Source organism: Salmo salar, chromosome ssa01 (assembly GCF_905237065.1).
Source record: "Salmo salar chromosome ssa01, Ssal_v3.1, whole genome shotgun sequence".
In the NCBI taxonomy this organism is placed as follows: domain Eukaryota; kingdom Metazoa; phylum Chordata; class Actinopteri; order Salmoniformes; family Salmonidae; genus Salmo; species Salmo salar.
Window position 1 is genome coordinate 148,206,012 of NC_059442.1, and position 25,934 is coordinate 148,231,945.

A 25,934-nucleotide genomic window follows, 5' to 3' on the forward strand; every position below is an offset into this window, starting at 1 on the left:
TGGAAGCTTGCTGTCCTCCGGTTACACCATAGTGCTACCCTACAGAGTGCTGTTGAGGCTACTGTAGAACTTCATTGCAAAACAGTGTTTTTTAATCAATTATTCAGTGAGGTGAATAGATTGTATTGTATATCATCCAATCACTTCTCACGCTTTGTTCTCGAAGCACCTGTCAACGCTACATTGATGACCTGATGAGAATATAAGCATAAGATTTCTGATCGTGAATCTACTTCACCCAACCAGTTTCATCAGAACACTACAGTCTAAATTGGTTTCTTGATCTCGTTTCAGTGGAGGAGAGGAATCATCGGCAAATCATTTATCACATTTTAATTAACGTTAACGTCCGCGTGAAACTCCCTCCGTAATGTACTGAGAGAAAATACTTCTATGATAATTGAAAATAAATCCTAATTATGTTTTCGATATTGGTCTTTAACGTTTTGAAAGCATTGCTGGAGCAGGAGTTTTTTTTAGATCAGATGAATGGCTTGTATTACTACTACAGAAGAACTAGTACTAGAAGTATCAGCTACCCAATGACCAAAATATTGTCAGCATTACAGCTAACCTTTCTAGCAGGCTAATATAACTAGCAAGGTTAATATAACTAACAAGGCTAATATAACTATCAAGGCTAATATAACTAGCAAGGTTAATATAACTATCAAGGCTAATATAACTATCAAGGCTAATATAACTAGCAAGGTTAATATAACTAGCAAGGCTAATATAACTAGCAAGGCTAATATAACTATCAAGGCTAATATAACTAGCAAGGCTAATATAACTAGCAAGGCTAATATAACAAGAATAGAGAAGTTGTAAGACGAAGGTGGCGTAGAGTAATGTACTGAACTGACTGCCATCTTATTGTGCCTCTCCTCTCTCCACTCAAACCCCAGCGTTCATTCTGACTAATTAGGAACGAATGGTCTCCCTATAGAGCTGAAACAGAACGACACAGACTGGCTCACTAACCTCCGTTCTCATTGGCCAATGTCTCTTGACTCATTTCCCCTGGGCCTATCCTGTGTGTTTTTCTTGCCCAGTAGCCTGGAGCACTGGAAGCAGCCTCCTAGGCAGGGACAGATGCTAAGTTACATTAGAAATGTGTTTAGGGTCACTGTTGGGACGACCAAACAATCCACTCCTGATTCGCTAGCTGCTGCTGTTCATACAGCGCTGATGGGAGGGGATGCACACACACGTCCATGTGCATACCTGAATGTACACGCAAGAGACACGCGCGCACACACAGGAGTGTTCTGGAGTTGTGGTTTTCTTAATGGATGTCCGACATGTTTGTGTTGCTGCCTCTTCTGGTGTCCATGTAATTTCCCATCCTTTAGGATTTCTCAGACTCTGCTCAACAGACTGTTTCTTAACTGCCAAATAAAGAAAGAGTGTGTTAATATACAGTACTCTCTATAGGCTTTGACTAAATGTTGGAGTACATAGAAGACATCTGGAATCAAAGGGCACTGTTTTGTGTTTGAAGGTGAAAATGCTGAAATGGCAAAGTTGAATGAAATGCTGACATGTTGTTTCTCTTGGTCCTGCTCCTATAGAAATTGCTCAGATGACCAGTTATGATAGTGGGATAGCTGAAACACCCGAGACAGATGACTCTGTGAGTATTCAGCATATATTATTCAAGTTTTTAGTTGCAGGTTAGATGTATTTCAGTAGAATAAAGTTTCTCTCCTCTTGTCCTCCCAGTCCCAGAGTCTGAACGCGGTCCTGCGATCCCGACGAAAGCCCTGCGAGATAGACTTTGAGATGAACAAACTCATCAGCAACGGAGCCTACGGGTGAGAGCATCCTCTCTGGTATCAGTGAGGACGGTTCTGATGGAATTCTAATCTGTTTCAGCTGTTATTTAGTATTTGAATGGGGTATGTGATTTGGGTTTACACAAAGGGCATTTTTCACTCATGTTTACCATCTCCAATTCATGGCCCTGTCCTGTTTTCTTCCTAAGCCGTGATTAAGTCTACCACGGGACTGACAGAATGTATTCCCTCTCAACAGAGCTATGAATGTGTGATTTCAATCCATCTTTATAGAGTACAGGTAACCGCCAAAGTAAAGGAAAAACTTGAGTAAATGAGGAATACAAAGTATATTGAAAGCAGGTGCTTCCACACAGGTGTGTTTCCTGAGTTAATTAAGCAATTAATTTCCCATCATCCTTAGGGTCATGTTTTAAAATGCCCGTTTGGCCATAGTTTTGGCTGCCATGACTTTGAAAAGGGGGTCTCAAAGGAACATAGGGAGTTTAAATGGTGTGTGTCTGTCATCAGATCTCAACCCAGTTGAACACTTATGAGAGATTCTGGAGCGGTACCTAAGACAGCTTTTCCCACCGCAATTAACAAAAAAACAAATGATGGAATGTATTGTGGAAGTATGGTGTCGCCATAGAGATCCTATTAAATTACTATTCTAATTCCTAATTATATGATTGTCGTTTCCCTCCAATAGTTCCAGACACTTGTAGAATGCCAAGGCACATTGAAGCTGTTCTGCTGACTCGTGGCCCAACACCCTATTAAGACACTTTGTTGGTGTTTTCTTTATTTTGGCAGTTACCTGTATATGACTAACAATGTCATTCTCTGACTGAGCAATATATGCTTGATTTACCTCAGCCTGAACTGTGTGTCTGATGTATTGTCTTGTCTCTGTAATAGGGCTGTGTATCTGGTGCGCCACAAGGAGACCAAGCAGCGCTTTGCCATGAAGAAGATCAACAAACAGAACCTGATGCTGAGGAACCAGATCCAGCAGGCGTTTGTGGAAAGAGACATCCTGACCTTCGCTGAGAACCCCTTCGTGGTCTCAATGTTCTGCTCCTTCGAAACACGACGACACCTCTGCATGGTCATGGAGTATGTGGAAGGTAGGCAGCCATTCTTTTTTTCTTACTATTTCTTTCTTACCAAAACTGTGGAAGGACAGGAAGCTCACCAGGGGGATAAACTGCTCTAGAAATACTGGTTAATGTTGTTCAGCCCCATTATTTACCAAAAGTATTACCAATTTTGGGTTGGGATTAATCATATGTTGAATGTACTTCATTGTAGTATACAGTATTCTAATGTCAGAATTAACTCAGTAAGACAATTGTGTGTCTGTATGCCATTAGGCGGTGACTGTGCCAACCTGTTAAAGAACATGGGCCCCCTGCCTGTGGACATGGCCAAGATGTACTTTGCTGAGACGGTGCTGGCTCTGGAGTACCTCCACAACTATGGCATCGTCCACAGGGACCTCAAACCAGACAAGTCAGTCTCTAATATCTCTGTAGTATAGTCAGCTACTATCACTGGGAATGTAGATGGATATAGTCTAATCTCAGATCTGTTAGTTACCCTGGTAAGACAACACATGTCATAGTAGTTGGCAAGACTGCATGAACAGATCTGGTTAGACACCCTTCAGACTGCTGATCTTTACGTTTTTAAAATAGTCACAGTCGCTTTGGTCATTGATGTCTTTATACATGAGCAGTTATCACAAAGTGCATTACAGATACCCAGCCTAAAATCTCAAAGAGCAAGCAAAGCAGATGACGAGGCACAGATGTCACTCATTTACTTATTGTATTCTGAGCCAGATTTGGAGATCTATCTTCATTGGTATCTATGTGATGCTTGTGTCTTTCTCCCCCACCCCCCAGTCTGTTGGTGACCTCCATGGGTCACATCAAGCTGACAGACTTTGGGCTGTCCAAGGTGGGCCTGATGAACATGACCACTAACCTGTATGAGGGACACATAGAGAAGGACGCCCGAGAGTTCTCTGATAAACAGGTACAGTGTGTGGAGATGGATTGGCATTCTACCTACAGTATAGGCCAGTCTTTCTCACTCATTTATAGTTTCTCATAATTAAAACAAGCAAGCAGAGAGAACATGACCGTTATGGTATCCAGTTTGAACACTGTTTGACGTGCTCAGACTGAATACCTACAGCTTTCAGGTTGTTTATCAAATATGACATTTTCAAGCCTCAATGTTTCACCAAAACGTACTACTAGTACCTGTTTCCTTCTGTGTGTGTAGGTGTGTGGGACCCCAGAGTACATCGCTCCAGAGGTGATCCTCAGACAGGGTTATGGGAAACCAGTGGACTGGTGGGCCATGGGCATCATCCTCTATGAGTTCCTGGTGGGTTGCGTACCTTTCTTTGGAGACACACCAGAAGAACTGTTCGGACAGGTCATCAGTGGTCAGTCTCACTCTTCTCTCTTTTTGAGTTGACATTTAGAGTGAATCCTAAATTCCAATTATGTTGAAGTTTCACTTACCATTGACATCAATGCATGACTAAGTAGGAGAAAAATCTGAAGGCCTTTATCCCCAGTGAATCGGAAAGGTTGGCACCGTCCAATTCCATACTATTTAGTTAGATATTGCCAATCTTTCCGATTTATTTGGGATCAAGGCATGTTATTCACAAACCCGATTGTGTGGGATGTTGCTCTACATTAGAACTAAAGACATTTCTCATGTTCCAATTTATGATAACGTACTTCCTTATGGCTGTTGTCTTTTTACATTTACAGCACATTATGCTGAATAAAGGAATAAGACTTACAAAAATGTCAGCAGTGGAAATTCTTAGTCTATACAGGATACAGGGAACCTCAGAGCCCCCTCTATCTATCCTATGAAATTGAATGGTGTGCTTTGACAGAATTGGTGTGCTCTATATTGTGCTCAGTTGGTAGAGCATGGTGTTTGCAATGCCAGGGTTGTAGGTTCGATTCCCACGGGGGGCAGCACAGAAAAAACTGACTTAAATGTAAATGTTTTCTAGCCATTTTAAGTGTGTAGCACAGACATGGTGTATTCGCCTACTTGTTCTATGCAACGAATAAGAAAAAATAGTTTAAAATGTCAGCATGCGATGTTCTTTGTAAACTGATCCTTTACACATAAGCTCGATCTATCCTATGTTAATTAATGTGGTGCCATGACAGATTTGGTGTGCTCTCCATCATACCAGGCCATAGGGACCCAGTGTTAATTAAAGGGCTCTGAACACACTGAGCTGAATGCCACGCTGCTCAGGCCTGAGGGCCACCATGCATATTCATGCCCGACTACCAAATTTGATTAAAATGGGGGCCTCATGGCGCCAAAGAGACAACCGTGGCATGGCACAGATTCTACTGGTTTGGTGTACACTGGTATTTCTCAACTGGTGCTAGCGGTCTACACTGGTCAAACACACATGAACAGACTCACACAGACACATTGAGGTACACACACAAACATGCAGACACAAGGATCTTTTTATCACATCATTATTATTTTTTTCAGACCTGGTAACACATTATTTTAGTACTGGAGACCAGACACTCATGAATTGAATTTCTCATCCTTGAGGTAGTGAAGGTTGTCAGTTTCCAAATTCAATAATGTGAATAATAGACAATATGACCTTTGTCTAAGGAAGTGCACAATAGCATGCATTAATCAGATTATAATTGTGGGACTGTTAAAACTGTGGCTTACTGCTAGCTAACTCTGTATGTGTGGTCTATGGGATATTGCTAACTGCTCGCTAACTCACTGTGTTGTCTCATGGATATTGCTATCTGCTAGCTAACGCAGTATATGTTGTTTCTGGGATATTACTAAGTGCTAACGAACTGAGTATGTGTTGTTTCCCAGATGAGATCAACTGGCCTGAGGGAGAGGACGCTCCCCCTGCTGACTCCCAGGAACTGATCACCCTCCTACTCAGACAGAACCCTCTGGAGAGGATGGGCACAGGTAGGTACAAGTTGTGCACAACACATGCCACACACAAATACCATTTTCACACTACTGAGCCAAGCCAAGCTGTACTGGGCTGGCCTGGTTTCACATTCACCGTAGTTGATGGAACCGTGCTGGAAAGGACAATGTGTAAAGAACCTACAGTTCTGGCACATTTATGTGGGTTACTTTTAGTTTGTTGAAACTCAGCACAGGGCACAAAGGAACCTGTTTACTGTTAAGAGGTTTACAACCAGTTATGACCTACCAGGGAGCATTCTCTCCCCTCAGATAAAATAGTCCAGGTACAGACAGTGGTATATTGCCATAACTGTCCATGTGCCTTCTCATCACAGCGCATTATTTAAACATACAGAGGGATAAATTGGGTCAACCAATAGGCAGATCAGTTTATCACATAACAAATGCTGCCTTGTAAATGGGGCCCCCTCAGGAATGTCGACCTGGGCAAGGTCAAAGCATCATCAGAGTCTGCGGATCGTAAACATTGTCCCTGACCGGAGACCACGGGCCGCCCACTGTTTGACTACGTCTAAAATGGCACCCTATTCCCTATATAGCCCATAGGGCTCTGGTCAAAAGTAGTGCAGCATAGGGAATAGTGGGCCATTTAGGATGTAGACTTTGTCTCCTGTGTAGCAGATTCAATCTAATCAGGTTACACAGGACTGCATTCATCAGAGCCAATCCCCTGGGTCGAGTCGACCCATTCAGCAGGCGGCCCTCCGTCTCTTCCTCAAAGGTCACCGGCAGGAAATTGCACTGCATAATTTATGGCCGGTGATACGACTTTTGGGTGCCGGCCAATGATAAAGCGAGGAAGAAATGTTAGCGTCTGCACTTCTTCCTTTTGTGTTGGGGCAGTGCCACCGCTGTCCAATGTCAACCTTTATTTTGGATGGAGCGGAAGTGTGTTTGAGTGCTTTTGTGTGCAAGATATCTGTGTATCTCTGAGTGTCTGTATGTGTACTGTATGTCCATCCATCCTTAGGTGGTGCATATGAGGTGAAGCACCACCAGTTCTTCCACACTCTGGACTGGGACAGTCTGCTGAGACAGAAGGCTGAGTTCATCCCTCAGCTGGAGTCAGAGGACGACACCAGCTACTTTGACAGTGAGTTTACTTCCTGCTCTCAAAATGTACACTAACCTATACTATAGAATACAGCCACTTCAAAAGTGATAGTTAGTAAAGATGGTAACTAGTGTTTTATCCCCACAGCTCGATCAGATAGGTACCATCACTTGGAGACAGAGGAAGAAGAGGAGGATACCAATGATGAAGACTTCAACGTGGAGCTACGTCAGTTCTCGTCCTGCTCTCACAGATTTTCCAAGGTGGGTTGTCTTTCTCTTTGTACCTTTCTCTCTCTATCTCCCCCCCACACACTCCAACCCCCCCTCTCGCTCTCTCTCTGTCTCGATAAATTACAAAAGATTCGCTCAAGGCATTACTGCTCACTCACTTCCATATTACTCCATATGATTGAAAAACAATGGTGGATCAATGAGGTAGTTACCCTCAACAGAAAATGTATGTAGTTCATACAAATATCTGCAGCTTTCAATGAAAACCCAACATGATAGATTTTTGGTCCATAACATTCTTTGCGTCTTTCCCCCCAACCCCCCTGCAGCCTGTTATGTAGAGCTCGGCTTTGCATAAATTTTCTGCTGCAAATCAGATCTATTTTGGTAGAACTTAGAACACAATGCAAACACACACACAGACTTGCACACATTGTTGTGCTGCATTGCAGTACGCTCTGCCTCTGAAAATAATGCACAAAGTGCCTTCTAAGGCAGAAGAATGTCTCAGAGGAAGAGTTTTTGTTCATTTACCTACCTAGATCGTTTAGAGTTTTTGTTACCCACCAGTTTTTTGTGCACAGCCTGATAGTCTTACCCGTGGCTAACCAGTGGCTGCTGCCACTATTTTGGAACCACTGACTGTTTCTATGGTATCAGACTCTGTGTCCCAATACTCAAGGGATATATTGATGATAGTGATGGTGTTTAGGTCTAGTAATCTTGTCCTCTATGAGGAAAGACTGTAAAGTCTCTGTGTGTCTGTCCCTGCATGGTGTTCAGGTATGTAGCCCTCGTACCCATATACGGTTTGAAAATTGAAGATTTGGGCACTGATAAAGGACTAAATTGGAACACAGTGGAAGTATAGTAACATGCTATAAATTATGGCTGTGACAATACCCGTATCAAAGTCTTGTTTCCATGGCAAAAATGAAAGCACGAAGCAGTTGAAAGTCTTTGGTCCTTTAAAAACCAGCTGTATGTAAAATACTGTGTGCTTATAGCTTGGAAAACTGGATGACATCATAATGATGTTTGTTTCCAACATTATGGCCGTTTTCCTGAAGAAGTCGAATCCGCTTTGTGTTTTGTTTCTTTGCCACGATACTAATGAGTTTCGCGATACTGGTGTCATCCTGGCCATACTATACATAACTTCACAGCTCTGTATGGGTTTTGACTGACAACCGTTCTGAACGTGAGCACAGCACGCGACAAGAAGTTGCCCCATCCCTCCCTCTAATTGGTCAACTTTTGCAAATATTTTGTCTGAGTGAGGGAAATACTGTAAATTTAAGAGGACTCGATATATTTTGAAAGATGTTGAGGATTATAATAAATACCTCTGTCATACAAGCAAGCCAAACATATTGAGTCTAAATGTGCACTTTACATTTCCATATAACTCGTCATATACAGTGTCAACGTTTATGATCACTATGTTTGATGTACATTTACAAGATGACATGCTGTCATACCCTGGGTTTTTCTGAACAGAAGGAGCCTATGATTGTCTATTGTTATGAAAATTCACCGTGGCACACGCACCTGAATGCGCTCATGACTCCTTTCTATGCGCACCAAAATGACACCCCTGCTCTAAATCCTCAACAATACAGCTAAGAGAGAGTAAACGTGTGAAGGGTTAACTGTTTGTCTGTCTGTGTGGTGTGTAGGTGTACAGCAGCTTGGACCTGTCCCGTGGCCAGCTGGAGGGGAAGGGAGAGCCTGAGGAGAAGAAGAGTGAGAGCCCTCTGACTGTAGACTCTCTGAGCTGGACACCAGAGTTCACTGAAATGTACGCCTCACAACATCCCTTCTGCTATACTCAAACTATCTATTGTTTTCACACACTTTTGGTATTATTTAAGTTCCCCCACTATTGCAGGGTCTCAGAATACCTTAAGACAAAGATGGCAGTGCATAACCTGCTTATATTAAGCTATTTTGTCAGTACCACATCTATAATACAGTTAGCCAGTATGTTCTGAATGTTTTTTCTGACGGGGGTTGATATTTATCCATTCCTCCTTTCTCCCCCCAGGCCCTCCCTCACCCAATCCTCAGACACAGAGAGCCCCAGCATGGGCCCTCGCCTGCTCCCCAAGTTCGCCATCTCGGCTGAGGACGGAGACGAGGAGTCCCTGGCCCTAAGGGACCCCACCAAGTTGGCCTTCTCCATAGAAGAGGATGAGGCTGACGCAACCACCCCCGGGAGCACCCACAGCGGGGCTACTCTCTCTGGTATGGAGGCCTCGAGCACTGGTTAAAGCTGGTAGAAGATGTAGGGATAGTGTTAAAGAATTGGCATCATGTTGGCTGTTGAATACTGGTTCAGCTGATATTCAAGAGCAGAGAAGTAATGATACGGGTATCACGTGGAGTTGTGTTTCAATGTTTTTACTGTGCCTGACTGTAACTAAAAAAATGATGGGACATTGTACCTGTTGTTCTTTGGTCAGTAGGTAGTTTCTCTGAGCACCTGGACCTGCATCCCTCCAGAGGGGAGGGCTTAGACAGCCCTGACTCCTCCTCCAAGACCCCCATGGACCCGGGAGGCCAGCATGGCGGCCTGCGGCCCGATAGACATGGGGAGAAGCATGGTGTTGTTGCCAAAGTCCCCAAGTCTGTCTCAGCCAGTGCCCTCTCCCTCATGATCCCTGGAGGTGAGTCAGATAATACACACACCCTACCCCTGCGATCTCCAGCATTTCTATTTAAGGATGGTTAAAGAGCCGAGTGTGAAAGCGATGAGAGGCCATTAGATCTGTGTGAAATTGGCCCGGCACGGCTGCTGCTGGGAAGAGGCTACTGTTTATGGAGTGGCTATGTATGCAGTAGCACAGAAGAGGAGCCTGTAACTGAGGTAGTAGCTGAGAAAAACACGCCCTAAGGGTAAATCCCTCATGTCTCACTCCCAGCAGGGGCACAGTGATTCCAGGCTGTATAGGAACAACTGGCTACAGGAAGACAGATCAATAAAAATGACAATAGCGGTCTTTGTATGCGTGTCTGTGTGTTAACCTTTAAATGAACCCCCACTGGGTAATTTGGTTTGAAGAATTGGAAAATTCACCCTATAAAATTAGCATAAACATTGATGGTGTGCTATATAAATACGTCTATGGCAACATGTATTTTCCTCTCACAATGTATCTGGCACATTCCAGACTAGTCCCTTGATTGTATCACAATGCCCACATTATTTTCCCAAGGAATAATGCCCTTCATTAATGTGTCTCTTAGTGGTACAGATATCATTAGAATTGTGTTTCTCATTGTTCCAGATATCTTAAAGGCCGACTTTGTGATATTTACAGACGTTTTTAGTCATTTCAAATGATAATCTATATTTGTCTGTCTTGTTCCAGATATCTTCGGGGTGTCCCCACTGGCCAGCCCCATATCCCCCTACTCTCTCTCCTCTGACCCTTCCTCTCGTGACTCTTCACCCAGCCGAGACTCCTCCCTCAGCGTCATCAACCCTAGGCATCCAATCATCATTCACAGCTCGGGGAAGAAATTTGGCTTTACGCTGCGGGCCATCCCGGTGTACGCATGCGATCGTGATGTCTACACTGTCTACCACACAGTCTGGGTAAGAACTTTACTTTGATTTACTGACTTTATTGTCCCCATGAGGAAATGTTGTTACAGTGTCATGTACATGTTTAAATACAAAACACATTCACAATACAACTTTCATAACGGTTACATACCAATAAAAAGAGACTAGCCTGCTGGCCTTACTGGGTCGATAGGAACATTAGCCTGCTGGCCTTACTGGGTCGATAGGAACATTAGCCCGAGCTGTTTCGGAGGGATATCACACCTGGCACAAATTATTGTCTTGTTCTGTTTTTCTTGCCGGGGGGGTGCCCTATACCTGCACCCAGAGGGGAGTAGTTCAAAGTCTGGGTACAGGGGGTGGCTTGGGTCTAAAATGACAGTTCACCAGCCCCCCATACGTGTTCCAGTGTCCCCCATACGATTCACCAGCCACCCATATCCTGAGTCTTGCTGAGGGCCCTGACCTTAAAGATCTGATCCAGGCCTGTCTGTTTGACCATCCAGGCCTGTCTGTTTGACCATCCAGGCCTGTCTGTTTGACCATCCAGGCCTGTCTGTTTGACCATCCAGGCCTGTCTGTTTGACCATCCAGGCCTGTCTGTTTGACCATCCAGGCCTGTCTGTTTGACCATCCAGGCCTGTCTGTTTGACCAGCCTGTCTGTTTGACCAGCCTGTCTGTTTGACCATCCTGTCTGTTTGACCATCCTGTCTGTTTGACCATCCAGGCCTGTCTGTTTGACCATCCTGTCTGTTTGACCATCCTGTCTGTTTGACCATCCTGTCTGTTTGACCATCCAGGCCTGTCTGTTTGACCATCCTGTCTGTTTGACCAGCCTGTCTGTTTGACCATCCTGTCTGTTTGACCATCCAGGCCTGTCTGTGGTGATAATCCCTTGGCATATTTATCTGGCTGACAGTGGCATTCCCAAACCAACAAACAATACAAAAAGTTTAAATACTGTTTTTTACAAATGAAAGATTTGTAAAACAGAGTCGGTTTAGTACAGTCAACCTTAAAAGATCCCAGCTTTTTGAGAAAGTACAGTCTCAGGTCTGTACATTTACTCCACTGAAGCATGTTGTCCAAGAGGACACCCAGATATTTGTATTCCTCTACAATCTCTATGTTCTGACCTCTGATATTTGTTGCTGAGGTAGGTGTTGTACGCTTCCTGAAGTCTATGCACATCTCTTTGGTCTTATTGGTATTGAGGACCAAGTGTGATTGGTCACACCACTCTACAAAGTCCTTTAGGACCAGGCCATGGTGTTCCTCGTCATCATGCAACAGGCTGATCAAGGCAGTGTCATCAGAGAACTTAACGAGGTGTCTGTCAGGATGGTAACTAGTACAACTATTAGTGTACAAGATGTACAGGAGTGGGGACTAAACACATCCCTGAGGAGAGCCTGTGTTGGTGGTGCATATGTCTGACAGGTGGGGGACCTACTTTGACCCGCTGTGACTTCTGGCTCAGGAAGTCCAACAGCCACAAAACCAGCCCCCCAATCTAAGGAGAAGTCCCTTATGAGTCTCAGGAAGTCCAACAGCCACAAAACCAGCCCCCCAATCTAAGGAGAAGTCCCTTATGAGTCTCAGGAAGTCCAACAGCCACAAAACCAGCCCCCCAATCTAAGGAGAAGTCCCTTATGAGTCTCAGGAAGTCCAACAGCCACAAAACCAGCCCCCCAATCTAAGGAGAAGTCCCTTATGAGTCTCTGTGCCAGAATGTAAGGCTGGATTGTGGCAGAAGAGAAGTCAACATACAGAACCCTGACATGGGATTTTTGGCACCTTCTAGATGTCTATAGACCATGTTGAGGAGAGTAAGAATGGCATCATCAACTCCTCTGCTGGGCTGATAGTCAAACTGAAATGGGTCGAGGAGCTTCTGGGTGGCACTGAGAATGTGACTTTTCACAGCCTCGTGTTTGATCATGTTCAAACAAGCACAGTCATATCTAATGAAGCACTGGTAAAATAGTACATTTCTGTTGGTACAACAAGTGGTCACTTTCATCTGTGTTATTAGATACTGAATAATAGGTTGAGTGGCTGGATTCAATTAAACCTGCACCATGGGAAAACAATGTTTTGTTTTTGTACTGCAATGTTTCATTACGGCGTGATTATAGATACAGTAGCTAACAGTGTGTTTCTGTGTGGTGTTCAGAGTGTGGAGGACCTGGGTCCGGCCCACAAGGCAGGGCTGAAAGCTGGTGACCTCATCACTCATGTGAATGGAGAGACGGTCCACGGCCTGGTCCACACTGAGGTGGTGGAACTGCTGCTCAAGGTCAGAGAACATTAGATATAAAGCTTTCATCAGATATAACTGCTAGTAACAATTGTCCACCATTATATCCACAAAAGGTTATGACGTAATCGTATAAGCATAAGGTATCTGGAGTTTGTAACTTGATACTCTCATGATGGAGCTCATATATTTAAGCAATAAGTCTAGAAGGGGTGTGGTATATGGCCAATATACCACGGCTAAGGGCTGTTCTTAAGCATGACGCAACGCGGAGTGCCTGGACACAGCCCTTAGCCGTGGTATATTGGCCATATATCACAAACCCCCGAGGTGCCTTATTGCTATTATAAACTAGTTACCAACGTAATTAGAGCAGTTAAAATAAAGGTGTTGTCGCACCTGTGGTATACGGTCTGATATACCACAGCTGTCAGCCAATCGGCATTCAGGGCTCGAACCACCCAATTTATAATAGACTGTTTATCTAGCGGTAATTTACAGTCGAGCCCACTTTTTTAACTCAACCCTGTTTGTAACTTCATACTCTTACAATGGAGCTAATTCATTTTGGGCCAGTTTATCTTATGGATCTCTGTATTTGCTTCCTTTCCAGAGTGGCAGTAGGGTAGCCATCTCCACCACTGCGTTTGAGAACACCTTCATCAAAACAGGGCCTGCCAGGAGGAACAGCTACAGGAGCAAGATGGTCCGACGCACCAAGAAGCCCAAGAAGGAGAAGACGCAAGAAAGGCAAGAAATTCGTGTTTGGTTTAGTGTTATTTTCTATACGAGAAACCATTTTGTTATTAGATATGAACTATATCTAATAGTTGACAACACTATCAACAAGGCAGGTCCTAGTTGTGTCTTGTCGCACCTTGACTACTATTCAGTCGTGTGGTCAGTTGCCACAAAAAAGGGCTTTTTGCAATTGGCTCAGAACAGGGCATAACGGCTGGCCCTTGGATATACACAGAGGGCTAATAATAATATGCATGTCAATCTCTCCTGCCTCAAAGTGGAGGAGAGATTTACTTCATCACTACTTGTATTTATGAGAGGTATTAACATGTTGAATGCACCTAGCTGTCTATCTAAACTACTGGCACACAGCTCAGACACCTATGCATACCACACAAAACATGCCACAAGAGGTCTCTTCACAGTCCCCAAGTCCAGAACAGACTATGGGAGGCACACAGTACTACATAGAGCCATGACTACATGGAACTCTATTCCACATCAAGTAACTGATGCAAACAGTAAAATGAGATTTAAAAATACTGGTAAAAAAAACACCTTATGGAACAGCGGGGACTGTGAAGCAACACAAACGTAGGCATAGACACATGCATACACACACACACACACACGATAACATACTCACTATACACACACATACACATGGATTTAGTACTGTAGATATGTGGTAGTGATGGAGTAGGCACCTGAGGTCACACAGTGTTGTGAAATCTGTGAATATATTGTCATGTTTTTTTAAATTGTATAAACTGCCTTAATTTTGCAGGACCCCAGCAGCTAATGGGGATCCATAATAAATACAAATGAAGTAAATCTCTATTAGACTGCTCTGTAGAGGTTGCTTGTAAATTTGAACAGCTTACATGTCCAGATTTAGTCATATACAGTATAACCACAGGGTGTAGCTGTGGCTCCTTGCAACGGTGCTAAAACTCTGTCACTGCTTGACAATGTCAACCCTCGTCACATGTCAGTCTTAAGTTTTTACTTTCAAAGATCTTACTCTGGCTTTCCTTTTTCTTTCACTGAATTGTTTAATTGATTACTCAGGAATATTATGTACATTGTTTACCACCATTTTAAGAACAATGATCATAGATGTCACAACACTACACATCTATTTTCTACCTACAAAAATTGCATTTTCTGTGGAACATTCTTGCTTGGCCCTATAGTGGTGGACTGATTCAGTGTCTTCTCTCTTTGCGCTCTTTGCCAGAACGCATATATAGTAATAACACCATTTGAAGTATAATTCTCTTAGATGAATCTATCTAGAGTCTAGACCACAAATCTAATCATGGGAGTGCCTGGGCCTCATAGTGATAGACTGACCGTGTCTTCTCTCCTTTTTCCCCACAGGCGGCGGTCTGTGTTCAGGCGTTTTGCCATGCAGCCCTCCCCTCTGCTCCACACCAGCCGTAGTTTCTCATCCTTCAACCGCTCCCTGTCCTCTGGGGAGAGTCTCCCAGTTTCCCCTACTCACAGCATGTCTCCCCGCTCCCCCACTGCAGCTTTCCGACCCACCCCTGACTTCAATCAGTCAGGTGAGAGTGACCGTCTTTCATTTACATTTTATGGAATAAAATTGATTTTAAATCAATAAAATACATGTGGTGTGTGTCAGTAAAACAATCAATGTTTGTTAAATTAGGATGAATGTACAATATTTAACACTATTAAATATTATAGTTGAATAACGTCCTTCCCTCTGTGTTTCCAGGTGGCAACTCCTCTCAGAGTAGCTCTCCCAGCTCCAGCGCTCCAAACTCCCCCGCAGGCTCCGGCCACATCCGTCCCAGCACCCTGCACGGCCTGGGCCCCAAACTGACTGGCCAGAGGCTCCGACAGGGCCGTCGCAAGTCTGTCGGTAGCATTCCCCTCTCCCCTCTGGCCCGCACCCCATCCCCGACCCCCCAGCCCACCTCCCCGCAGCGTTCACCCTCTCCTTTACTTAGCCATGGGTCCATGGGGATCTCCAAGACCACCCAAGCATTCCCGGTCAAGATGCACTCACCCCCTACCATTGTCCGCCACATGGCACGTCCCAAGAGCGCAGAGCCTCCCCGTTCGCCGCTCCTTAAGCGGGTGCAGTCGGAGGAGAAGCTGTCGCCCTCCTACACGGGCGACAAGAAGCACATGTGTTCCAGGAAGCACAACCTGGAGGTGACCCAGGAAGAGTCCCAGGGAGAAGAGTTGATGCCTGGGGACAGGGACCACCACACCCTGCAGAGTTTGGAGGAGACGTCCTGCGAACCTCCGGCCATCACCCGGGTCCGGCCGGCAGAGCAGGGCTGCCTCAAGAGGCCTGTTGGACGCAAAGTGGGCCGCCAGGAGTCTATGGAGGAGCTGGAGAAGGAGAAACTGAAAGCCAAGGTGGTGATGAAAAGACAGGACTGGTCAGAGAGGCGAGAGTCCCTGCAGAAGCAGGACGCACTACAGGAATCTGATATGTCTGGTGCTGAAGGAGGAAGAAGCCAGGGCAGAAGCCAAGGCTCAGAGACAGTCTCACTGGAAGGCAAAACTGCCAGCACCACTGTAAAAGATGTCCTGTACAAGAAGCTGAACACTCGGGCCAGTGAAGGCAGCCCTGAACCACTAGTGGGCAATAGCTCTGACTCGCCACTGTGCTCCATCCACCCTGACTGGAGCCCCCAGAAGACTGAGTGGCAGCTGTCCAGGCAGAGCAAGGAGGGTGGTAAGCCAGACAGGCTTGACTTCAAGGCCCCCAACATGGAGTTTGCCCGGAAGAGGCAGTCATTCGAGGAGCGAGAAGACTGCATGTGTCGACTCTCTCCCGTCATCCATGAGAGCCTCCATTTTGGGTCCACCCGGTCCAAGAGTCTTCAGCTGGACTCGGCCCTGGCTCTAGACCACGTCAAGGGTACCATGGGTAGCGTCCACTCCAGCCCTGAGGGCCTGAACCCCAAGATATTTGCTGGGAGAGGAGAGGGAAGTGCAGTGGAGAAACTCCAGCTCATCTCCTCCAGTGAAGGCTCCCTCAGGAAGACCTCCTCAGAGTACAAGCTGGAGGGGCGTCTGGTCTCCTCCCTGAAACCCCTGGAGGGCACCCTAGACATTGGCCTGCTCTCCGGGCCAAGGGTGTCTAAAACAGACACCTGCCTCTCTAAGATGTCTGACAGTGATATGGGCTCGATAGGGACGCCCACGTGGCTGCAAAGCCCAGTTGAGCGGCAGGTGTTGATTCCCCTGCTAAAACCATCAGACAAGCAGAAGAGCCCCCCCACCAGTATACTAAGCCCTGGAGCTGTTGTGGCCCTTAGCAATCCAATTCCCGCCAACGAGGAGGCTAGTATTTCCAACACTGGGCTTAAATTCAGTAGCAGTGGTGAGAAGCCACACGACAGACCTAGTCACCATGAACCCCCAACGGCTCTCTCCAAGGCGGAGGTCTCAGACTTTGGGGGGAAACAAGAGAGCAGGTCCAGTATGATAACTCACGATCATAGGGCATTCCGCCACAGCACCCACTTCTCCAACTGTGGGAAGACGCCCTCCATACGGGAGGTCAGCAACGAAGACCAGGAGGAGGAGGTGGAGCCACCTCAAGAGACCCCAGCCCCCGCACAGCAAAACAACACCGATATCTCCAAGACATCGGATACAGTTGTCGTTCCAAAGACGGAGAGTCCCAAAAATACTGCAGCATCCTTCCCTGCCTCAAAGGTGGAGGTTCAAGCAACAGCCCCTCATGCAGCTGTACCAGTGAAGCAAAGTTCAGATTGTCAGTCAGGGCCCAGTTACCTGCAGAGCAATGAGAAACAAAGACCAGCTGAGAATACAAGTAGCATCACTACAGTTGTAAAATATAATTTAGAGCAGACTTCATACCTGTCAAAGCAGCAGATGGTATACAGCAGTCCCTCGACAGTGACCACAACACAAACGTCCATCCCTGCTCCAATCTCTAGTCTTGGAGATGTGAACCGAACAAGTGGTCAAATGTCTCCAAGACAGGACGCCACAGGGAAAACCCAAAACTCGGACAAGGTTCAAAGCAACAGGCCAGTACTAAACAAGGACAGTGAACCGGCCAGTGTGTCTGCTGTTGAGGAGCTCAAAGCTGCAAACGCAGCAAGAGATAAAATGGCTGAAGTCAGAGAGACAAGTCCTAAAGTGGATGTAAAATGTGTCTTATCTAAAGGAATTTTGGACACTGCAACTGCTAAAACAGAAGCAACACAGAGGTGTTGTGAAGATGCTTGTCCCATTGGCAGTCAGGTAGCTATTAGTAGTGTAGCAAAGCAAATTAGACAAGGTCCCACTTCACCAAAGACAAAGGGTAGCATTGCAAAGACTGGAGAGCGAGAGAAGCCATATTTAACACACCGACTTGCTGAAACTGAAAAGACTTGGGTCAAAGGGGCTCTTGGGGCAGAAATCAGAGTCCCTAAAAAGCTAACTGCTGATGTGAATACCAAAGAGACGAGTCCTGTGCTGATAGTGAAACAATCACCACCAAGTCCTGCTTCAACAAATCAAACAACCTTCAATCCCAAAACTAAGCCAAGATCTGAGGGAGAGAGGGAGAGGTATGAAGTGAAAACTCCCACCCCAGTCGTCAATTTAGGCCTGGATTCAAAACAGCAAGAAACTACAGTCTCAATGGTCAAAGAAATCCCAGACTCAAAGCAGGAAGAACCCCTACTCAAAACCTCGGTCCAAAGCCACATCGTCAAAGAAAGTTCAGACTCCAAACTAAACAAATCTTTGTGCCAAACTCCTGTCCCAACCCCAGTTGTCAGACACCACTCTGACCCAAAACAGAAAGAACCAGAACTCCACACCTTTGCCCCAACCCCAGCCCAAGTCATCAAAGATAACCTGGACTCAAAACAAAAATCACCCCCTCACAAAACCTCTGCCTCAACCTCAATGATCTCAAAACAAAAGGAAATCACTACTTCAACTGTTAGACAAATCATAGACTCAAAACAGAAATCCCCCCCTCACAAAACTCTTGCCCCAACTGCAACCCCGGTAATGAAAGAGCCAGCGCCGGTCCTTGCTGCACCCCAACAGCAGGCCCAAAAAGAGCCTCCGACTGGAGCCAGCGCTCCCTCCCAGTCTACCCCTGTACCAGTCCTGCCGGCCCTAGCCATGAGAAGAGAAGCACACCCACCCAACGGTGGAGCTCTCTCAGGCAGGGCCAGCGGCAGCACCGGACAGGAGGCTGTGGTCCAGACCTCCAGGGAGGATCAGGGGAGACCGAGGGTAGAGGCTCCCAGGTCAGAGGGCCTTAGATCAGACTCTCATAAGAGTCTGGGTGGGGTGGATACCACAGGGCCAACACCCACCTCCACCAGCAACAGCACCCCCCAGGCCAAACACAGTAAAGCTGAATCCAGGGTCACTAACTCTGATAAACAGGTAGCCTGCAGCGAAAAAGAACAGGCTGACAAGAAGAAAAGGGAGTCTGGTCAAGAGGCAGCGTCTACACAGAAAAACACCAAGAGAGAGACTTTGAGAGTGGCTACCGTGGTGAAAGAGGGTTCCGGTTCAGACAAAGATTCGGCCCGACACAAGCAAACCAAGGAGTCGCCACGCGGCCCTGCAAAAAAAGGAAATGCGGAATTTAAAAAATAAGACAGCAGCCACCCTTACTTTTGCGGTATGTCCAAGATAAGACAAGGCAGACATTTTAGTTGTTCATAGTGTCATCATACCTTATTTTTTTGTGAACCGGGTAGCTGTTACTTCAGTGTTTATATGGCGTGAGAGAGGTGTGTTATCCTGAGAGTGTGTGTGTGTATGTAGTGGTGTAAGCGTATGCTTGGGCAATACTGTAAATGTGTAATGTTTTTGGACGGAATGTAGACAATGATTTGCTGCTCATTTGTGGTCCTCTGCTGTGTGAAGAAAAAGTGTCAAATTTGTATCCTGTGATTGTTGAGGTTTTATTTTTTAATCGACAGCGGAGTGCAATGTGCAATCAAAATGTCAGTGGGCAGTAAGGAAGTAGCCTTTTCCAAGGTTTTGAATTGCACTCTGGGTTTAGAGTTCTGGGTTAAGAGCACCTGAAATTGAAGGTAGCAGACTTTCGATGCGTGTAGACTGAACTATTTCACTCCCACTCAAAAAGCTTTGTGAGGTGAAAATACGCTAGTCATGGCATGTCATCCGATGAACCATTTTAGTTGTGTGACAGTGATGCAGATCATTCACTGGCAAGCGTCATACACAAGTCAAATATCACCAAAAGTTTGTTTAGATACTTTGTCACTTTTTTTTATTATTACCTAGAGGTGAAGTGTGTTTTTTTGTTTTGGGTAGCGGTGCACAGCAGGAATGCACTATGTCCTGTGCTTCTCACCTAGAACTATTTAATATGGAATCATCTTACGGTTCTGGAATCCTATTTAGTGGAAGGGGCCTTAGAGTTAAGGGGGAATAAAAAAAAAAACTTGCTGTTCTTAGCAGGTTATGGTGTAATTCACATTCCTTTCACATCTCTACATTTCTAAACCTTTGATTTTTATGCAATTGTGTACATAAGTATGACAAAACTAACTGTAAAAATTGGAATACATGGGCTTAAGTGAATATGTGTTTGTTTTGTATATATATATTTTGCAATGTCATGTTTGTATACTCAATGATATGTCATTTCAGAATAAAGTTCCGCTTGATAATTCTGTGGTCTAGAATAAGCTAATGTAATGTCTATCTATATCTATCCAAAATACATCCTCTCTCTAACAGTCATTTTAACACATTCTGATATGTTCAGAATTATACTTGAGGAGAAAACAGCTTACATGGGCAATTGTGCTTTTCCTCAAATGTAGTGTTGAAAATGAAACAAAAAACAACTGTGAGGGGCAAGTGGTTCCCAAGAATGCGTTCAATCGTGATGATGTATGAAGAATTGTAATGACCGTGTAAAATTGATACTTCGCTGAGCCCAGGAGAAAATATGTATGTTATTATGACAATGTGTAGAATGCAAGCTCCAAGGAGTTAGAATAAACCAATAATTGTAAGTATGTTTGCCACACTATGGAAGAGATTTGTCAGTCTGTTTTTAAGGAGTCTGCATCTATTGGGTGTTTTCCAGTTGTGTTTATATTTGTACGGACAGACATTCATACAATGTGAAATGTATTTTCGGGTATGGTCAATTTAAAAAGGGCTTCAATTCAAGTAAACGCCAAGCAAATGTATTGAGAATGTCAGGGTTGCAAGAGATTCGATTTCAGTTACAGTACTGAAGTTGTGTTCTAGCCTTGTATTGTTTTTGTCGTTTTTGTTCTTCTCCAGACTTTTCTTTTTCCGTAAGTGATGCAGTAGCCTACATTTATGTACCAGATCGGCCAGATGAAACTGCCCAGTTAAATGTCTAGCTAACAATAGGCTTGAAAGGACGGATTTTGTAAAAACAAAATGCACCAATATACAAATCTTAGTTCATATACATAAATGTCATTATTCTAGACAGTTGATGTTTAGATGATGATACTAGCTTTGTGTATCAGAAAACAGTTGACTTCTTTTACACTGACATAGGGATGTCCTGTAGTTCAGCTGTCAAGCCTTTTGATTGCATACCCTAAATATCAAACAAAGTAGGTTTCTAATTAGGCGATACAATATTAACTCTATAATGTAGGATATGTCATAACAATAAACAATCTACTGTATCTTAGAGGCAAACAAAAAATACTATAAACTGGACATAATATATTTACATAAATTGCATACTGTACCCAAGAAGGCACATTGTAGACAAATAAGATTGATTGTAGAGATTTTTTAAATGTGTTAACCGAATTTGAAGTTTTACTATTCTCATTAGTTATTGTAAATGTATTGTCAAACATTTGGGCAGAAGAGAAATTCACCTTTAATATTAGACACCTTTCCCCTCCTAGTTGTAGTAGTTGGGGGAGAGTAGGATAAGAATGATTGAGATAAATGTCTTATGGAGCTCATCTTGTCCCCTGTCAAACAGGCTCTGGATACAGACATAAATTAATCGAAAACACTTTCTTTGAATGACGGAGCATATATTTGTCTCCATGCCTTTTGTTTCTGACGATTGACATTTAAATCCTTTAAAAAAAGCACATTCAATGTTTGTTTACAAATTCTTCATGGATGTATATTTTGTATATTGTGTAATTGATTTGCCAAATCTGTGTACTACATCACAGGAAATATGTTTGATGTTTGTGATTTCCTCACCTACCCAGCCACCCAGTTGTGCTGTTAGACTGTCTCTGTTTCAACATCCGTCGGGTCCCACATGGTCCTGCTAGTTTTTTTCTTCGTTTTTCCTTTGTGTGAAACTAGCATTAGATGAACTTGCTTACTATGTTTTGTCTTTTAGGATCTGTGCAATAAAAATGTTTGAGTTTTGGTATTTCGCCCAAGGAACCTCTATGGATGTCATAGATGTTGTATATTAAAACAGATATTTATACTTCTAAAGTTGCATAACACTGAGAATAAAAAGCATGATAAAACTCACTTTTTCTTTTTATTGATTTAATGAAATGATCATAAATCTGAAAATGCTTAATTTTTTTTGCATTGTGATGTAGAGATTATGAAGAGCTACATTAAAATGGCATATGCCATTTTAATGTAGTTCTTCAGTTGTATTTAACCTTAAGTTCAGCTGTAAGGCATGTGATTGAACTACCCTGATTGTTAGTCAGTGAACTAAACTTTGCTCTGTCCCCTTAAGATCATCTATAAATGCTGAAACTATAATCTGTAAGCGCTTTCTTTGGAGGTGAAGTTCAGGGTTGGGCTAGGGTTATTGGAAAGTTGGTTGAACTGTTACCATCTGCACTTGACTATATCCTAATAACGTGTTACCTTTCAAAGCAGTTCGGATCCTCTGTATTTCTTCCGTAATGATGACAAATGAAATTGTTAAAATTGCCATTGACATAACGACAAGTCCAAATGCTAACATGCCTGCGAAAAAAAAAAAAATCCTAAATAAATTCAAATGCACATCTGATAACCTTTCCTTTGAACCAACACATTGTCCTATCAATGTTAATCACTTTATTGGCATTGCTCTGAACCCAACCAATTAATTGAATATTGGAACAGTTGCATGCCAAAGGGTTGTCACTCAGGTCAATTTTGCTCTTTTCTGTTAAAGCTTTGACAGTCTACGTCAACCATTTCTATCTGATTCATGGCTAAATTTAGCATGACATTATTCAGTGTGGAGAATGCATTCATACTGGCTACATCTAGTTTATTACCACTAAGATCTACATACACCAAGTTGGTGAGTTAGCGAAATGCATTCTTCTTAACCTGTTAGGGCTAGGGGGCAGTATTGACACGGCCGGATAAAAAACGTACCCGATTTAATCTGGTTACTACTCCTGCCCAGTAACTAGAATATGCATATAATTATTGGCCTTGGATAGAAAACACTCTAAAGTTTCTAAAACTGTTTGAATGGTGTCTGTGAGTATAACAGAACTCATATGGCAGGCCAAAACCTGAGAAGATTCCATGCAGGAAGTGGCCTGTCTGACAAGTTCTTGTTCTTCTTGGCTCTGTTTATTGAAAACTGAGGATCTTTGCTGTAACGTGACACTTCCTACGGCTCCCATAGGCTCTCAGAACCCGGGAAAAAGCTGAATGATGTAATTCCAGCCTCTGGCTGAAAAACATTAGCGCGTTTGGATAGTGGCCGGTCAGAGTACCATCAGACTGAGGCTCGTGCACGAGGGGATCCCATGTTTTTATTTTCTCTCTCTTTGAACGTAAACACGCTTTCCCGGTCGGAATATTATCGCTTTTTTACGAGAAAAATGGCATAAAAATTTATTTTAAACAGCGGTTGACATGCTTCGAAGTACGGTAATGGAATATTTAGAATTTTTTTGTCACGAAATGCGTCGTGCGCGTCACCATTCTTTACCATTCGGATAGTGTCTTGAACGCACGAACAAAACAGAGGATATTTGAACATAACTATGGATTATTTTGAACCAAACCAACATTTGTTATTGAAGTAGAAGTCCTGGGAGTGCATTCTGACGAAGAACAGCAAAGGTAATAACATTTTTCTTATAGTAAATCTGACTTTGGTCAGGGCTAAACTTGGTGGGTGTCTAAATAGCTAGCCCTGTGATGCCGGGCTATCTACTCAGAATATTGCAAAATGTGCTTTCACCGAAAAGCTATTTTAAAATCGGACATAGCGAGTGCATAGAGGAGTTCTGTATCTATAATTCTTAAAATAATTGTTATGTTTTTTGTGAACGTTTATCGTGAGTAATTTAGTAAATTCACCGGAAGTTTGCGGGGGGTATGCTAGTTCTGAACGTCACATGCTAATGTAAAAAGCTGTTTTTTGATATAAATATGAACTTGATTGAACAAAACATGCATGTATTGTATAACATAATGTCCTAGGGTTGTCATCTGATGAAGATCATCAAAGGTTAGTGCTGCATTTAGCTGTGGTTTGGGTTTATGTGACATTATATGCTAGCTTGAAAAATGGGTGTCTGATTATTTCTGGCTGGGTACTCTGCTGACATAATCTAATGTTTTGCTTTCGTTGTAAAGCCTTTTTGAAATCGGACAGTGTGGTTAGATTAACGAGAGTCTTGTCTTTAAAATGGTGTAAAATAGTCATATGTTTGAGAAATTGAAGTAATAGCATTTCTAAGGTATTTGAATAACGCGCCACGGGATTCAACTGGCTGTTGAGTAGGTGGGATGATTTCGTCCCGCCGACCCTAGAGAGGTTAACATCCTTATCATTTATCGCCCTCCAGGTTCCCTTGGAGAGTTCATCAATGAGCTTGACGCCTTGATAAGTTCCTTTCCTGAGGATGGCTCACCTCTCACAGTTCTGGGTGACTTTAACCTCCCCACGTCTACCTTTGACTCATTCCTCTCTGCCTCCTTCTTTCCACTCCTCTCCTCTTTTGACCTCACCCTCTCACCTTCCCCCCCTACTCACAAGGCAGGCAATACGCTTGACCTCATCTTTACTAGATGCTGTTCTTCCACTAATCTCATTGCAACTCCCCTCCAAGTCTCCGACCACTACCTTGTATCCTTTTCCCTCTCGCTCTCCTCCAACACTTCTCACTCTGCCCCTACTCGGATGGTATTGCGCCGTCGCAACCTTCGCTCTCTCTCTCCCGCTACTCTCTCCTCTTCCATCCTATCATCTCTTCCCTCTGCTCAAACCTTCTCCAACCTATCTCCTGATTCTGCCTCCTCAGCCCTCCTCTCCTCCCTTTCTGCATCCTTTGACTCTCTATGTCCCCTATCCTCCAGGCCGGCTCGGTCCTCCCCTCCTGCTCCGTGGCTCGACGACTCATTGCCAGCTCACAGAACAGGGCTCCGGGCAGCCGAGCGGAAATGGAGGAAAACTCGCCTCCCTGCGGACCTGGCATCCTTTCACTCCCTCCTCTCTACATTTTCCTCTTCTGTTTCTGCTGCTAAAGCCACTTTCTACCACGCTAAATTCCAAGCATCTGCCTCTAACCCTAGGAAGCTCTTTGTCACCTTCTCCTCCCTTCTGAATCCTCCTCCCCCCCCCTCCTCCCTCTCTGCGGATGACTTCGTCAACCATTTTGAAAAGAAGGTCGACGACATCCGATCCTCGTTTGTTAAGTCAAACGACACCGCTGGTCCTGCTCACACTGCCCTACCCTGTGCTTTGACCTCTTTCTCCCCTCTCTCTCCAGATGAAATCTTGCGTCTTGTGACGGCCGGCCGCCCAACAACCTGCCCGCTTGACCCTATCCCCTCCTCTCTTCTCCAGACCATTTCCGGAGACCTTCTCCCTTACCTCACCTCGCTCATCAACTCATCCTTGACCGCTGGCTACGTCCCTTCCATCTTCAAGAGAGCGAGAGTTGCACCCCTTCTAAAAAAAACTACACTCGATCCCGCCGATGTCAACAACTACAGACCAGTACCCCTTCTTTCTTTTCTCTCGAACTCTTGAACGTGCCGTCCTTGGCCAGCTCTCTTGCTATCTCTCTCAGAATGACCTTCTTGATCCAAATCAGTCAGGTTTCAAGACTGGTCACTCAACTGAGACTGCTCTTCTCTGTGTCACGGAGGCTCTCCGCACTGCTAAAGCTAACTTTCTCTCCTCTGCTCTCATCCTTCTAGACCTATCTGCTGCCTTTGATACTGTGAACCACCAGATCCTCCACTCCACCTTCTCCGAGTTGGGCATCTCCGGCGCGGCCCACGCTTGGATTGCGT

The 25,934-nt window shown here is 44.4% G+C and overlaps 1 protein-coding gene across 11 annotated transcripts in view; it reads left to right on the forward strand.

Moving 5' to 3' along the window:
* The window catches only part of mast4 (microtubule associated serine/threonine kinase family member 4), a 168,643-nt gene extending 146,453 nt beyond the window's left edge, over positions 1–22,190 (forward strand). For 10 of the 11 annotated variants that reach the window (XM_014137200.2, XM_014137205.2, XM_014137215.2 and 7 more), the window contains 17 exons: positions 1,575–1,636; positions 1,726–1,817; positions 2,700–2,908; positions 3,155–3,293; positions 3,689–3,821; positions 4,074–4,239; positions 5,691–5,792; positions 6,790–6,912; positions 7,021–7,136; positions 8,786–8,907; positions 9,154–9,353; positions 9,572–9,775; positions 10,481–10,707; positions 12,855–12,977; positions 13,552–13,688; positions 15,063–15,247; positions 15,424–22,190. In XM_014137200.2, coding sequence (XP_013992675.1) covers positions 1,575–1,636; positions 1,726–1,817; positions 2,700–2,908; positions 3,155–3,293; positions 3,689–3,821; positions 4,074–4,239; positions 5,691–5,792; positions 6,790–6,912; positions 7,021–7,136; positions 8,786–8,907; positions 9,154–9,353; positions 9,572–9,775; positions 10,481–10,707; positions 12,855–12,977; positions 13,552–13,688; positions 15,063–15,247; positions 15,424–19,307 — 6,224 coding nt within the window. In that variant the 3' untranslated portion in view covers positions 19,308–22,190. The remainder of the gene's footprint in view (positions 1–1,574; positions 1,637–1,725; positions 1,818–2,699; positions 2,909–3,154; positions 3,294–3,688; positions 3,822–4,073; positions 4,240–5,690; positions 5,793–6,789; positions 6,913–7,020; positions 7,137–8,785; positions 8,908–9,153; positions 9,354–9,571; positions 9,776–10,480; positions 10,708–12,854; positions 12,978–13,551; positions 13,689–15,062; positions 15,248–15,423) is intronic. The other variant, XM_014137202.2, reaches the window with a different exon arrangement.
* The last annotated feature ends 3,744 nt before the right edge of the window (positions 22,191–25,934 follow it).